Here is a 15,193-nt window from a genome sequence, read left to right on the forward strand (position 1 = left end):
GACCTTGGAGACCTCGACTCATTCATAGAAATGAACTGAAAGAATTAAAGAGTCGAAAAAAAGAACAGTGAGTTAAATTGTAAGTAGGCATGCACATGTCAAATTTTGTGCCATTCACATAATCACATGTCAAATCTTGTGTTCACTTTATCATGTTGAAATAGTACCACCCTAAATAAGTAAATAGTAAAATCCTTATTAACTCAGAACCATCCGTAAATACCGTTGCCAATACCATTGCTACCCCAAGGATATCTCTATAGGGATGAGTGTGCGATACCGTTGGATCGAAATCTAACGGTCCGAAAATCAAAACAAAAAGGAAGAGAGATGTGAATTTGTTTTTGATTTGTTTTGATTTTCGATCCAACGATCGATGTCGTCCCCATGAGGATATCCCCGGGGTAGACGAACTCAAATAGTAGCACCATAAAATCATAAATCAACAACTCATCACCCAGATTTACCATATGTGGAGATTTGTTACCAATAATAAAAACTAAAATTTCTTACTTTAAATCTATTATCGTCAAATTAATACAGAAACAAATTTATCAGTTTCAGTTTTAGACTAGATAAACTTAACAGAACTTTGAGAAACTGCAAACAGTAGCAAAGCAGTTTAAGTAACCTGGAAACATTTACAAGAATCTGTAAAGAGTTAAAATATCCTTTACATTCTTCACACGATTTTGTTAAAGGTCGCTCTAAGAACTGTGCTTGATGGTCACGGCTTGCAGCACAATCACAGAACGAGCAACCAATCTCAACAATCACCTCGCTGCATAAACTAACCAACCACAAGTAGCAAGTACAAAAAAGAAAATCTTCAAGACTCTAAGAACATCTCACTGTCACTTCTCCTAACAAACCGATATTACAACCATATGAGTAAATAGGCAAGGTACTATCAGATAGTCCAACCTTCCGAACACTTTCAACAATTTTGGCAACCAAAGTTGATCTATCACTACCAATTAGAATACAGAATACATATTCCCACTGCACACTAAAATATTAGATACTTCACTACCTCTTGAGAACATGTTTCTCATACAAAGATAGAATATCCCTTTTTTTGCAAGGATTCTTCAACTGAAGCAGCTCTGCACCAAAACCATGATCTGTAAGTTCCTGCTTCAGTTTCAACACTGTAAGCTTTGTATAATCCTCTGAACCAGTATACTGGCTGTGGTTGTTATCATCGTCACCCCTAAAAACTGAACCTCCATCGTCAGCCTGTGTAACCTTGAGAGGACTGTTTGTGCTCTTGGATCTCTTCCTCCCTCCACTTCTATCATCAACCTCCATATCATGGACGGAGTCCATTCCCATATCATAGTTTTCTGACCTTAAACGTTTTCCATGAGAAGCAGTCTTGAGTTTGCTATCCAATGCAGTTTCATTCAGACGAACAGAAGTCAACTCTTGCTGGAGTAAATCAAGTTTACTCTGTGTGGACTGGAGCTGCATAGATAGTGCTTCTGCTCTGTTATTTGCCTCTGCTCGTGCTGCTCGTTCATTCTCCAGAAGACTTTCAAGGACTTGGACAGTACTTGACCTCTGTTCATTATTTGATTTCAATAATGACTCGATCTCTTTCTCCCTCTCGTCAACCCGGGCCTCCAATAATGCAACCTTAGAAACGGCATCCATTTCAGAGACACGTAATCCATCTACTTCATTAATCAGGTCAGCTTTCTGTCTCTCCAGATTTTCAATCTGCCTTTCAGCTCTTTCGATCTGGTTTAACCTTTCCATCGCAACCCGTTGAACTTCACTCTTTTCCCTCTGAGCAGTCCCAGCTTCTGCACGAGCTTTATCGGCCAAATCAGTTGCTCTCTTTGCCTCCATTTCGGCAATTTTACATCTCTCCTGGACTTCTTCAAACCTTTTAAACTCCGAAAGGTACTTCTCCTCCAGATAGGTCTTTTCTTGTTCCACTATCCTGGCTCTTCTCTCATATGATTGAGCTGTCTCCTTAACAGATTCTAGCTTCTCGTCCAAGTCCTTGATTTTAAGTTGAAGGGCAGAAGTTTCCACACCATAATTCCTCAATTTTGACTCAGCAGCCTGCAAAAAGATAACAAAAAAATCATACTTAATGACGGAGGAGAGAGATGACATACTTAATGATAAAAGAGGCTCACCTTCAACTCTAAACTCAAAGTTGTCAGACGCTGGTCAGCATATTCAATCTTTGATACTTTTTCCTTGATTACTTCTTCCTGCAATTGGTTTGTGGAGGGAGAATAAGCCTATAGTTAAAAGCCACAGAGAGAGAGAGAGAGAGAAAGATCACCTTCTCAGCCAAACTGGCAGAGAATTCTTCCCTCAAAGCATCCTCCCTTATTTGAGTTTGCTTATTTGAGCGCTCCTGCACCGTAGCAGCCTTTTCCAAAGCTGCCTTGGCCTCTCGAGCAGCAAGATCAAACTTCCGTCTCCACTCAGCTGCTTCCTCCTGAGCCGATTGAGCCTGTTCTCGAGCAGCACCTAGCATAGCTTCAGTGGCACTTGCTCTAGACTTCAGAGTTGCTATTTCTCCATGAGCCTGGCCTTCTTCTGCTTTCTGCTTCGACAAGATCTGGTCACATTTTCTTTTCCAGTCCAAAGACTCCTGCCGTGCAGAGTCTCGATCTTTCATTAAGTTAGTGCACCTTTCCTCCAAAGAGCTGCATTTACTCTGTAGATTAGTTATCCGGCCCATATAGTCCTCTGCAAGAGCCTTCTTGTCATTGATAGCATTCTCATAACGCCTCAAGTATTCTGTTTTATTCATTTCACTTGCTTCCAGTTGCTTGTTAAGCAATCCCATTCGATCCTCAATTGACCGGCATTTCAACATGAGTGCACTTTTCTCTGATCCAATTTGATCTACTTGTTTCTTAGCAAGATCAAGTATCGGACCTTCCAAACTGGGAAAATTGATCACATTAATAGATAGATAGAGAGAGAGAGAGAGAGAGAGAGAGAGAGAGAGAGAGAGAGAGCATACCTTTGTTGTAAGAAGGTGGTTAGCTTTTGCCATTTCCCAGGACCATGGGATGATGCTTCATACTCAGATAGCAAACCATCGAGAACCTAACAGAAACAGTTTTTAGCATGATATATTAGTGTGTCACAGGAAAAGAACTACATAAACGGTATGGTGACAACAAACTACGCCCCAAACAAAACAAACAATAATTTAAAAAAAATCTGACATATCAAACTGGTATATCCTAAACAAGGAATTCGGACACTCCATATAGGCTATCTCATGTAAACTGGATCATTGATCTTTTTCAAAAGAGCATAACAAAATTAGATAGAAAAATGAGGTACTGGAGTGCACATCAAACTATGTATTGAAAGTATACCCATGACGGGCTAAGAGAAAAAATTCACTCCCGATTGGAACATCACAGGAGAGTTTTTGTTTTGATTGATAATAAAAAGATAATATATCAGTATACTCAGAAAAAGGATTACATTAACACTTGAATTATTAACAAGTAGCTAATTTTCAAGACCAAAACCCACCAAGTATCACCCCTAATACACCCACCCTGAACCCCATAACAGTTTTAAGGAAATAGCTCACACTTGCTCACCTCATACGTAAGGGATTTAATCAATCAAATATTATAGTTGTCTACAAGTAAAGCACCAAAGCATAAGTTCATGTGTGAATAATTCTACATATAAAGAAGGAAATGTATGACCATACAACCTATCTTCCCATATAATAACTTGTGTTTGTATTGCCAGCAATGATCCCTACTTCCAATATCAATCTTCTCGACAAATGATTGTTCTCCAAAACCATGTAAACCACTCACAATAAAGATTGATTGAATCTTTCACTTCTCCTACTTCCTAAAATTGCCTGTCATCGTTGTTTATCCACTAAGCACACCATCAGAAGGCGTTTGTGGGCAATGGTGTTTTCCATTCATCATTGTTATACACTTAGACATCGTTATTTATCTACCAGGCACACCGTCAGATCGTGTTTACCCAACAAACTTGTTATAAAACCTCTGAACATACACGACATTGTATTTTGTTCTTTTGATGGGACACAAAAGATAAAATTCATACCTTGATAAAAATGTCCATCATTGTTTGTTATCCACCAAGCACACCATCAGATGGCGTTTGCTGGCAATGGTGTTTGCCATACATCATTGTTATAGACCCTCTCATTTATGATACCTATCAATCCTATCATCATTATTTATCTACCAAGCACAAAATCAGATGGTGTTTGCAAGAAAAGGGATTTGCCCAACAATATTGTTACACAACCTCTAAATGTTCACAACATCACATTAAGTTCTTTTGATGGCCACACAAGATAAAACTCATATCTTGATAAAAACCTCCAAAAGAAGGCGATTTGGAAACAAAAAAAGGTCTTTCAACATTCTCAACCGATGCAAAAGATAAAGCAACTACCATAGAAAATGGTATCAGAAAAAGACCAGAGTTTCATAGGACTAGAGAGCAAGGAAAATGATCCTTACACTTAAAATGTAAGTGTCGATGCTACGCTAAAGATGCAGAGTTGGATTTTACATGAAAGTGTTGATGCAAACTTTATATGATTGGTGCACTAACAGCCGGTAAAGGGTCCAATACAAGATTATGTGAATATGGAGATTACTTTCAGGTATTAAATGAAGGTTTCAATATAACACCAACAACTGGTCAGTGGACCTTGGACTCACAGAGCCTAAAAGTTAGAATAAGGTAAAAGAGTCAAGGAAAGCTATGACAAGGGAGAAAACTAAGAACTACCAATGCACCTAGGCGGTATCAGAATGGGTTAATGAAACGAATTTCCAATCTTGAGCTATTGTTGCAAAAGTTTGGCTCCCATGTCCTACTTACGCTAGATACTATATCCTTTTTTAACTTTTTCAGTTAAGATACAAATATCAGTGTGTGAATGATAATATTCATTTTGCATATGTTGCTCTGAACATAATACAATGCTTCCTCCAAAATCGTACTAATAAACATGAGTCACTCAACCAAAATGATGATCTCAAACCTTTCCAAGGCAACTTTCTCTAAAGGAAATAAAACCAATTACAGTTCAGAAAAGAAAATGAGTCACTCAACCAGATAACTTGGTAAACCTAATTAAACCATGCTCACGCTGGGCCTGGCTGGCTGCTAAGAAACAAGGAGCACCTTGCTGTATGTATACGAAATCACAAGTGCATAATAGTATGTTACCACAGGCATGCATCTTTCCACATAGATCTTCCCTTGAGCAATCAGTTACTTAGCTGTCTAAGTACAGGATGTGAAATGAATAATAACTGAGCACAAACAGGGGAGGTGAAGAATTGGAACACTGGCTTACTTTAATAACATAATCAACTTTTGCATCAGGTCCATGACACGCTGATCGTAACTTCTTTTCCATGGACTGTATAGTGTTTGAACATTTTGCGTCCGCCTCCATGAAAGCACTCTTTCTGTACTCCTGCATTGTTTGTTTAACCAAGTTAATACAGATGCAATGTGAACAGATTAAACAAATGACAACATGAGTACTTAATTCAATATCAGCATATGATACAGCAATTTTGTGGACGACATAAAAAATCTTCTGATTCACCATAACAACCACCATCTGATGCTTGTAGCAGTGTTATTAAAACCTTAGAATTCACAATTTGAATTTCACTAATCACCATGATTCCAATTGCTCAAGTATACAACTCTGATTGGGAACATCACAAATATTACAACAGGTCCACTAACTTAGATCAGGCCACAGTTTCTAGGAGAAAAATTTTAGGCACGAGCATTTTATGCGATTTAAACTGCGCTTTCCAACTATACACTCACCCTATCAACATTACATAGTAAAGACCATACATACGAGCATAAATAACAAGTCAAATCCACGGTCCAAACATTTTATTTAAAACATAGGGTCTGTAATTCGCTAAAAAGTCATTATTTTATTTGGACTTTAAGATTCATAATATGACAACGTAGCATGTAATACTTATATACGTTACATTCGGAGGAATCTTTATCAACAAATGACAAGTTGAAAAATGTGTACCGATGATACCAATAAAAGAAACATTGCAAATCGTTGGCCACTAAAATCAAAAAAACAAATTATAGAGTTGTAGTCATGTAATAGAAGCCACAACAAAGAAGTAGAGCATCGTTATCGCCACAACAGGAACAACGTGCAAAGCTATAAGGATGGAAATTCAAAATCCATTGTTCCGAGTTAGCTAGTGGACATTGCATGACGTTTTATTACATGCTTAAAGGAGTTTAGATGCAATTCTGACGCGGTTAATTCTGAAATGTAATTGGCCCATCAATGCAGCCAATAGCGTAACCTATTTAAAAATAATATAAATCCAAAGGAGCTTGGGTGGGACCTTAGAAAATCTTATATAATCCTATCAAATCAAAGGTCTGTACTCAGCTGTTCAATACTGGTCCAAGTTCACATGACATCAGGTTGTTAAATTATCAACTTCCCTTCTAATTAAGGTATTCCCTTAAGTGCACAGTATCAGTCAAAATGCATTTGAAATCAATCTCTGAGGGGTTCTCATTATGAGCCTTTGGGTTTTTCTGTATTTGTCAAATAAATATCTGCATTTGGTGTTCACATGCTTAGCTGATTTTCAATTTTTAGTATCAGTTTTATGGGGGTTCAACAAATGATTTATCTAAATGAACTTCAAAGTACTTGACCGAAAGTTCATTACAAATTTTCGACTTATTTTTCGAAAACCTCATGAACTGCTCAAGGTTTAACATAATGATGCCAAAATCTACTGGAAAAGACGTTAAATATCACCTCAAATGCCCTTCTTAAGAAAGTCTGAAGAAGCTTCTCGTACTTCTGTCTAACCGAACCAACTCCTACAGCAGAAGCATTAAATGCAGCAATTGATTTTTGAACTGCTTCCTCATGAGCTTCTCTTAAGGTAGCCTATAATATAAGTCATTAGATACCAGAAAGATTTTTTAAGGAAGCTCTAAACAATGCATACTTACTTCATCAGGAGGCTTCGAGCGATCAAAGGAGGCCATATAAACCTCAGAAGCTGTGTCATATGCCTTTCTACATTCTGCTTCTTCAACACTCTGCAAAGTAAATGTAACTCAAAAAGTGTACACAGAAGTTAAACATTCATTTCAACAAACTGCCAAAATAGAAGGGGCCATTATTAATTCCTTTTAGTATTGGAAGTAAAGAATAACAAAATCATCTTTCATTTCAACTATATAAAATGAAGTGCTCAAGTAGGAAATGTTTTCAATATTAATAAGTAGTAGCATCAAAAGGACCAAGTCATTAAGTTCAACTATCAGTCACCCGCAATTACCAGCTCTACTGATTAGAATTTTTGAGGTTTTAAAAAAATTTACCTAAACCTATTTCAGATTCCGTGGTTAGATCTCAGATAGCCCTGACTTGGACCAAGCTCTGTGCGAGGCTTTGAACGAATGGGCTTTGAAGAGCATCCCCAATTGAAAGGCTGAGGTTCCTCTTGACCTACAGATCTGTGAAAATAGAGTGTGGCATCCCAGCAAAGGAGGTATCTTTTTTGTCAAACCTTTGTACTTTTCTATTTTATCATGGTTGGCTACAGGGTTACAGCTAAAACTCCTGCCTCTATTCCTCAACTTCCTGGTCTAATCATCTAATGTTCCAGAACTCTTTTCAAGACTGTTTTTCTTTTTGTCTGCTGTGATGTGTACATTCTTTGAGTGCATTTATACCACCACTGATAACCTTTGGAAGCCCAAAACAATAGTACCTAACTTTTTTTCATCTGTAATAATGTGCTTTTGTGGTTTTCTGGCGCATTTGATCTGCTTTCCATCTAGATACTCAAATTACTTGGCTGTCTCAGCGTAAGTGACATCATTTTAAAGCCATCTCAGCCAGTGGCGGAGACAAAAAAATTCTCCAATTCACAAAAAAAATCCCCAAATCAAAATGAAGTAAAGTAAAATGCTAATTATTATGTCACTAAAAAAATTATTTTTTCTAATATTTTTTACATTACATGTGAAGCATTCCAAAAATTTCAAGCAGAAGAAACCTTTTTTAACAATACTATTTCTCTTTCTTGGTTTACCTCTAAAAATATGGCTTGGAGATTGAACTTTGATGGGATTCTACCAAGTGATTTAACATATGCAAAAATAGTCAACTTTGTATTATTAACTTTAACTATAAACTCCATTTACAGAAGTGATTAATTAGCACTTGGTGTTTGATAGTTTGAATGGTGGGACCTGGGGTGAATAAGTTGTGTGTGAATTACAGGAAGTGGTTTTTAAGCTTCACTGCTTGAGTGGTGGTCTAGGTAATGAGAGACTTAACTAGTTTTGTGGTTTGAGTGGTGGTGGTCAGTGAGGCTGTTTTGTGTGACTAATCCAAGTGAACTAGTTCCCTTTTAGAAGTTCACCAAGGGCACGTGCCCCACCTGACTTCTATGCGCCCCCCCCCACTCCCCCCCCCCCCCCGCTAACTGATGTCAGCTACACAAGAAAAAGTTTATCTGGTCAAAAAATGATTTTCGGTTTCAGTGGTCCAAAGTCTTCAAGGCTTTTGCTAGGTGCTTTTTGCTTCTTTTGTAGCTAGATGGGAAGATTGCTTAACTAAGGCCTTAACTATCAAATCCACCGATGCAAACCAATATCAGCACTGCTTATGCTTCTGCCACGCATGCAAACCTTCATGCTTCCCAAGTACCAACCTACCAAGATTATTAAAACCTAGCAAATGTGAGATCATAAATGGGTATTCACATATCTATCAACACTTGTGTTCTCTAGCTATACAAGAATGAACATAGTCATAACACTATTTAGCTTTTCCCTCCAATGAATTTGAAAAGCAAGTGAAGATTACCATTCCCACAGAAGACGCCAAATACATTACACTAATCCAAAAAGTGAATAAAAAGAACAAATTAGTTTCTTCATATGCTTTAGTCATTGGCCACTGCATAGCATACCCATGTAACACATAACATTAAGGCCAAAGACATCAATCTAGAGGAACATGTCAAGTGGTAACTAAGGAATAATCAACCATATCTCACCTGCCATGAGGAAGCTATAGTAGGCACTGCACCATTATTTAAAGCATCAAGAAAAGACTGCGTTAAACCAGCAAGAATAGGGCCAGTCATTACTGTAGCCCCTACTTGTTTGGGCCTAGTTCTCTCAAAGACAAATCTTGTTAATGCATCCAAGCCAGATCTGAACTCTGGGCGTAATTTGTCCAACTACAAACAATTTAGATAGGTTTATAAGGAGATGTAGATACAATCCAAATAAATTCATATAACTTAACAAAGTAGAAATAATTGGAGATTACAAACAAAAAGATTACTCACAGATGTTTGATCGAGTCGTTGTAGATCGTGTTCATTGTTCAAAGGTCTTACAAGGGTGAAGCATTCGCGGTCCGGAAAAAGACCCCGAATTGACTCCCTTATCTACATGTCATTATATTCAATAAATTAACATCATCAACTGGACATACATAGCATTAAAATTGCTCCAAAAGGGAGAGGATCATATGTCCAACTAAAAAAATTACAACACGAGGCAGATGCTTAGTATCCGATAAAGCGACTAGAGAAGTCAGGTTTTCACTAGGGAAAATTTCCCCAAAAATGAAAATTCCACTCCACCAAAATTCAAACAGTGTAGAAATTTCCACATGCAGATTTTATTTAATCCTACATAATACCTCATTTTTTGAAGCTATATCTTTTCCACCACCTTGCATTGGCTTTAAAGCTAACTCTAGGTAATCACGTGGAGTTATCTTCCTATTATCCTCAGCTAATTCCAAATAAAAATCCTGTAAAACAAACAATAACTTGATGAATTCTCAAAAGTAAAAATTTACAAATCGATAATGTGAACAAGTGAAAATATAACTCGCTAGGTTAATAAAGAGCAACTATATGACTAAGAAATAATTAAAGAAAGGCTAAAAGTGTGGTGCAAGATATAATCACCCTCAAAAGCCAAACAAAGATTGGAGAGAATTGCCCAAGCTCGGATGCTGTGCTCCTTCCTCCAGAGGCTCTAACACGAATATGTTTCGTCATTTCAGTGACGAGGGATAGACGATCAATTGCAGATTCATCAATACCACCCATCTAAAAAACCCAAAGAAGAAAAAGGGGAACCAAATGAGCAGCTTGTAGGATTTATTTTACATGATGGAATAAAGATTAGTAAGAATTAGTGATACGCCCAACCTGGTTGTAAACAAACATGCTAGATAAAAGGACAGCGAGGGAGAATATCTGCGTACTGTAAGTACCCTGCGAGGAGACAATGAATTAAGTAATCAGATACAGCCACATTAACAACTTTTACAAAGAGTGAATGAAACAACTAACCGTTTGATCATAGGCATCAATCCCTTCACTATCCAAAAGTAAAAGACTATATTCGGTTCCATCAATAGTACTTCTTCTCAAAGGTGCACTCCACATCCATAGTCCTTTAGTACATGGACGGTGTGTCGATGCCACTTGAAATCCACTACTTCTCCCAAGTAGCTACAGCATTAATTTCCACCATTCATTAGTGCAAAATTTACAACCCTAACCCTAGAAAATAAAGAAACAACCGGTTTACCTGATTGAGAATGAAGCTTTTGCCTTGACGAGCACGGCCGCAAACAGAAACAACACCAATAGGACCTTTAACAAGTTGAAGAGTAGCAACAGCTTCTGGATCCATACGAAATTTACCTTTCTCATCACAATAAACTAATCTTAATGGTCTAGCCGGTCCAGTACCAGTTGTAGTACTAGTAAATAAATTCGATGATGGTGAACTGCTAGTACTAGGGTTTTGTGGTGACGACGTCTCCATTTCATTATTTTCTTTTGAACTGGGTGTACCACGATTGAATATTTTTTGCATCATCTTTTTTTTTTTTTTATTTATTATTATTATAGGGTTTTGTTTAGTGTGGGGGGAATAGAGAGAGGAGGAAGGAGGAGAGGAGAATTTTAAAAAGCAAAAGAGGGAATGAAATGCGTGGATTCACTTTTTTTGTGTTAAAAGAAGAGGTTTGATGCGCGTGCGGTGGTGTATTGGGCTCATTTTTAAGGTGGATAAAAGCCCAATACCCCAATGGGTATTTGGGCAAGGCAGGAAAATCACACTAGTCAGCTAAAGGAAGGGAATTAAAGCCAAGGTTGAAGGTTCTCCTCATTTTCACCCTCTATTCTCTTCAAAACAATGGATCCTAATTTTGAACCTTTCGTCGATGACTATTGGCAATATACAAACGATATTGGTGATGAAGAAGAACATAAGAATGTAGAGGGAGCAGTTGGCAAGGATGAAGAGGTTGAAGAAGCCAAGGATGCCGCATCGATTGATCGAGGTACATCCATACATAGTTGACTACCAAATGCACGATTTCGAGTGACAATTTCAAGCGCCTGACACAACGAATATGCAAGTAGTGTCTTCTAAACACAATACATAACACGTGTTGAGTGTAGTGGTTAATTCTCAGGTAAGTAATTAGTTTAGATTAAATATTTTGAATCCAATATACTATTATTAAATGTTATTAATAGTTAGCTTACATATTAGTTTAAATTTTTGGGATTCAATTAATTAATTTTCTTATATGCATTTATTTTTTTTATATAATACCATAGAATAGTGAAATATGAGTTAGATCAACTTTACATAGTGTTATAGAGTGATGGAACTTTTGGATAGATGCTCAGACACAAGTAGATTTAGCTTTCACCGTTCCACTTGGTAGTGATCGAGAGTGCTCGTAAATATCCATGATATTTTTCAAAATGATTCACACCTAGCTCACTCACTAACAGGATATATCACATATAGCAATAACATCCCCAAACAGACAATCATATCTTACAACATCCTCAAACCACTCTAATATGCTTGAACCACTAGTTTATGTAAGTGATTTTTTGGGAGGGTGGAGTAAGCTAATAATGAAATGAGAATTTGCGAAATCAATACATAGTCCAACTGCAGTAGAGGTGGTTCACTACACCAATTTGGCTAAAAACGACACCTGCCTCGGGGCAAAAAGGACGGTTAATGGCCCTTGTTTGTATAACGAGTGTTTATGGTCGTTGTTAATGGACTCAAAGGCTGTTGTTTTGCATTTGTTGTGAATGGACTCTCTTTTGGCTCATTCCCACCCTTATACCCAGTGAAAAGCAAAGTAATCTCGTCCGATTTCTAAAGAAAATCTATCAAAAAGAAATTTTCAGTTCTCAACGCCGCCGCTGTCTCTCTACCACCTCAACCCCACACCAAAGCCACAAGTATCTCTCTCCACCTCAACCCCACACCAAAGGCCAGATCTATGACTTTGATCAGGCTCTCAACTTTTCTCAGGTACTCCCTCTATTTCTTCATCTCAATTTGTTTCTCTATTTATGGAAATCTAGGGTGTTGATCGCTTTTGGTGGTTGTGTTAAGTTGATTATTCGTGTTGTTGTGTAAATTATTCATTTTGTTTTATAAATTAATTCACTTTGAGTTTACAAATTTTAATTTTGCTGATTTTGTTTATTAAATTCATTCACACACTGTCAACAAATAGAGATATAATATGACAAATTGTTAACAAATAGAGATTTTCATAAGACAATCTCGTTTCTTCTTTGGTTTTAGGATTGAAGCTAAGGATTCAAAGGTCGAATTCAAGATGAGGATTCAGGAGACAAGTTCGAATATCCCCCTTCTTCTTCTTCAAGGTTTCATTTTTTTTGTGGATTTTCTCTAGTTAATTTAGTTTCAAAAGTCTTGTTTTGGAATTTCAAGTTGCTTGTTTGATTGTAATTAGGGGAAGAACTCAGTTCGCTCTTATTAATTATTGTTGTTATTTTAATTGTAATTTCATATTCATCTTCTCTATCTCTTTTTAACTTTTCATTTTACAATCAAGAGTTAAAGAAGGTTATTTGGAGATTGAATTTTTGTACTTTCGGGTTTCTACTTCAAATTGGGGTGTTGTTGCCGCAGCCGTGTATCGCTTGTTTTCACTTTGATTTCTTAGGCATCTGAATTTGGTGAGTAAACCATGTGTTTATTGATTGATTGGTAGCATTATATAGGTCTGCAATTGTTTTGAATGATGTGAATTCATTGGATTCTTGTTATAGGGTTTTCATTTTCAGAATTCAAAACTGTTCTTGGTAATTTAAGCATAGAAAACTCGTTTTCAATCTTTTGTATATAAATCTAATTCCTGTTTAATGTAGACACACATATCTACAACTTTCGTGTTTTGTAAAATCTCATATCTAGTCGTTTTGTATGCTAAAATTGAAGTTGAAGTTTGATGTAAAAACTGGGACTGAAACTGAGCAATATGTGGTAATAAAATAAAAAATTTACTATTTTGTGTCGATTCCAAAACCAGTAGAATCTAGACTTATAGAGGTACAATCTCATGTTTTTTACCTAAGTTCATACTCATGATTAAGATTATGAAAACTGACTTCAATATATGACGACTGTTGGCACATATACTATGGACAGGTTGTATTGTAGGAAGTGTATAGGACACTATACTTTGTAGATTTGTGCAAGGCCAAAACCTAATGAAAGCTTAAAGAGTCTTCTATCTAGTGCAGCAAGCCTCACTCAATTTGGATGAGTGTGGAAAGAGATATGACCTTGACAATTACTGTAATGACCCAGATTTTTAACGAAGGGTAATCTGGTCATTTTATGTGTTGAGTTAGTGATTAAGTAGAAACTTAAGTGTTGACGAGTGTTGGTATGGGTATTTGACGCGGTAATTTCCAAAGATAATACAAATTTATTGTTTGTGACCATTAAAATGGAACCGGTCAATTACTAGGTCATTGGCGGGGTTAAGTTTGTCATTGGCGGGGTTTTAATGTTTAGTATTGGTGGACTTTGATGATTATGAGCTTTTCATTGATGGTTATTTTTATATTGGGCCTATTTATTGTATTGGGCTTGTTATTTATTGGGCCTTCTATATTAATATTGAGCATGTTCTATTATTGGGTTTGTTTTATTATATAGGCCTTGTTTGGTTACTTAGGCTTATGCTATTATATGGGCTTGTTCATATATATTGGGTTTGCTCCTACGGTCCTAAAAAAAGAAAAGAGAGAGGATAAGGATCTAATTTTTAGTAATTGGTGAGGAGATGACACCTATTACAGGGGGGAGAGAGAGAGTAGCACACCTGTAGTCCACGTACTAGTAGGGGAAAACCTTCGCGAACTAAGGGGGAAAAAGAGTTGGTGCTCAGGGAATTGGAAAGGAGGAACGACTTTGATTATGTGGTTTGAGCACTCACGGTCTCTACGGATCAGGAGCTATTGGAAGATAGGCGGGCTGAAGAATTTCGGTACCTAATTTTCATGTTTATCTTGAATGGATTGTGAACCCTAAAATCATTAGTTAGCAAGTAATTTAATTTGTGCATACTTTTAGACTTGTCATAGACATGCATCATATGTATGTATTGAACAAATATACTTTATGTTGGACACTACCCATATCTTCTAATTTCGTATGTGTCTTCTTAGTGTACAATATGTGTAATTCACCTTAAGTTCATTATTAATTATTAGCTTATATATATATAGTTATTAAGATCAAACAAACCGCCGCCGGTGCCGCGTCGTCGTGGTCAGGGGCATCAAGCCATATCAACGGGGCGCGACTAGGCCATCACCAGCCGCCGTGTTCGCCATTTTAGGCAAAGAGCAAGTCACTTATATGCCATATCGCTAGGGCTAACGCCAGGCTACGCGTAATTTATTGTTTGATTTTCTCGCGTAACTATATTTTAGTTAGAATAGTATGAATTAATATTCTTTTATTGGTATGGAGATTTTTGGTTCATTTGCTTGAAAATTTGGGAAAACCTCGAATAAGTAGAAGTGAAGTGACATACTAGGTAGAATACCGATTCAAGTTGAGAATTGGTTAATTAGTGGACGCTACCTAATTAGAACATGAGTGAGGAATCCATATCGCCTTTCTTCTCTGAATGGCTTAATCCATTCCCATAGAACCTTACACCCCAATAGGAAAACTACGATTGGCTTAATCTCTAAATGGGTAATGAGGGCCACCCCGGCCAATTCCATAGGAAAACCCCAACCCCTCGTAACAAGGA

General features: G+C 37.1%; 1 protein-coding gene and 1 long non-coding RNA gene across 2 annotated transcripts; one reads left to right on the plus strand and one right to left on the minus strand.

The window, feature by feature from the left end:
* Nucleotides 1-621: 621 nt before the first annotated feature.
* On the minus strand, nt 622-11,044 carry LOC147507520 (uncharacterized). Its single transcript, XM_086600230.1, has 14 exons — nt 10,657-11,044; nt 10,416-10,577; nt 10,272-10,337; nt 10,026-10,169; nt 9,752-9,865; nt 9,393-9,494; nt 9,096-9,281; nt 7,033-7,122; nt 6,833-6,967; nt 5,357-5,479; nt 2,996-3,081; nt 2,303-2,915; nt 2,151-2,228; nt 622-2,073 (listed from the first exon to the last, which is right to left on the minus strand). Exons 1-14 carry the CDS (start codon nt 10,948-10,950, stop codon nt 1,030-1,032), a joined length of 3,237 nt encoding a protein of 1,078 aa, XP_086456356.1. The 5' UTR covers nt 10,951-11,044; the 3' UTR covers nt 622-1,029.
* A 696-nt stretch (nt 11,045-11,740) lies between these two features.
* On the plus strand, nt 11,741-13,049 carry LOC147507521 (uncharacterized). The gene is made up of 2 exons (XR_015217692.1): nt 11,741-12,420; nt 12,700-13,049. It is a non-coding gene; the product is annotated as an uncharacterized LOC147507521 (long non-coding RNA).
* Nucleotides 13,050-15,193: the final 2,144 nt, after the last annotated feature.

This window comes from Coptis chinensis, chromosome 3 (assembly GCF_015680905.1).
Source record: "Coptis chinensis isolate HL-2020 chromosome 3, ASM1568090v1, whole genome shotgun sequence".
NCBI lineage: Eukaryota > Viridiplantae > Streptophyta > Magnoliopsida > Ranunculales > Ranunculaceae > Coptis > Coptis chinensis.

Coding starts and splice junctions, on each gene's coding strand:
- LOC147507520 (XM_086600230.1), bottom strand. CDS start 10,950: ATGATGCAAAAAATATTCAATCGTGGTACACCCAGTTCAAAAGAAAAT. Junction 9,282..9,392: donor AACGACTCGATCAAACATCT/GTGAGTAATCTT, acceptor AATTGTTTGTAG/TTGGACAAATTACGCCCAGA. Junction 7,123..9,095: donor CTATAGCTTCCTCATGGCAG/GTGAGATATGGT, acceptor TTTACTTTGCAG/AGTGTTGAAGAAGCAGAATG.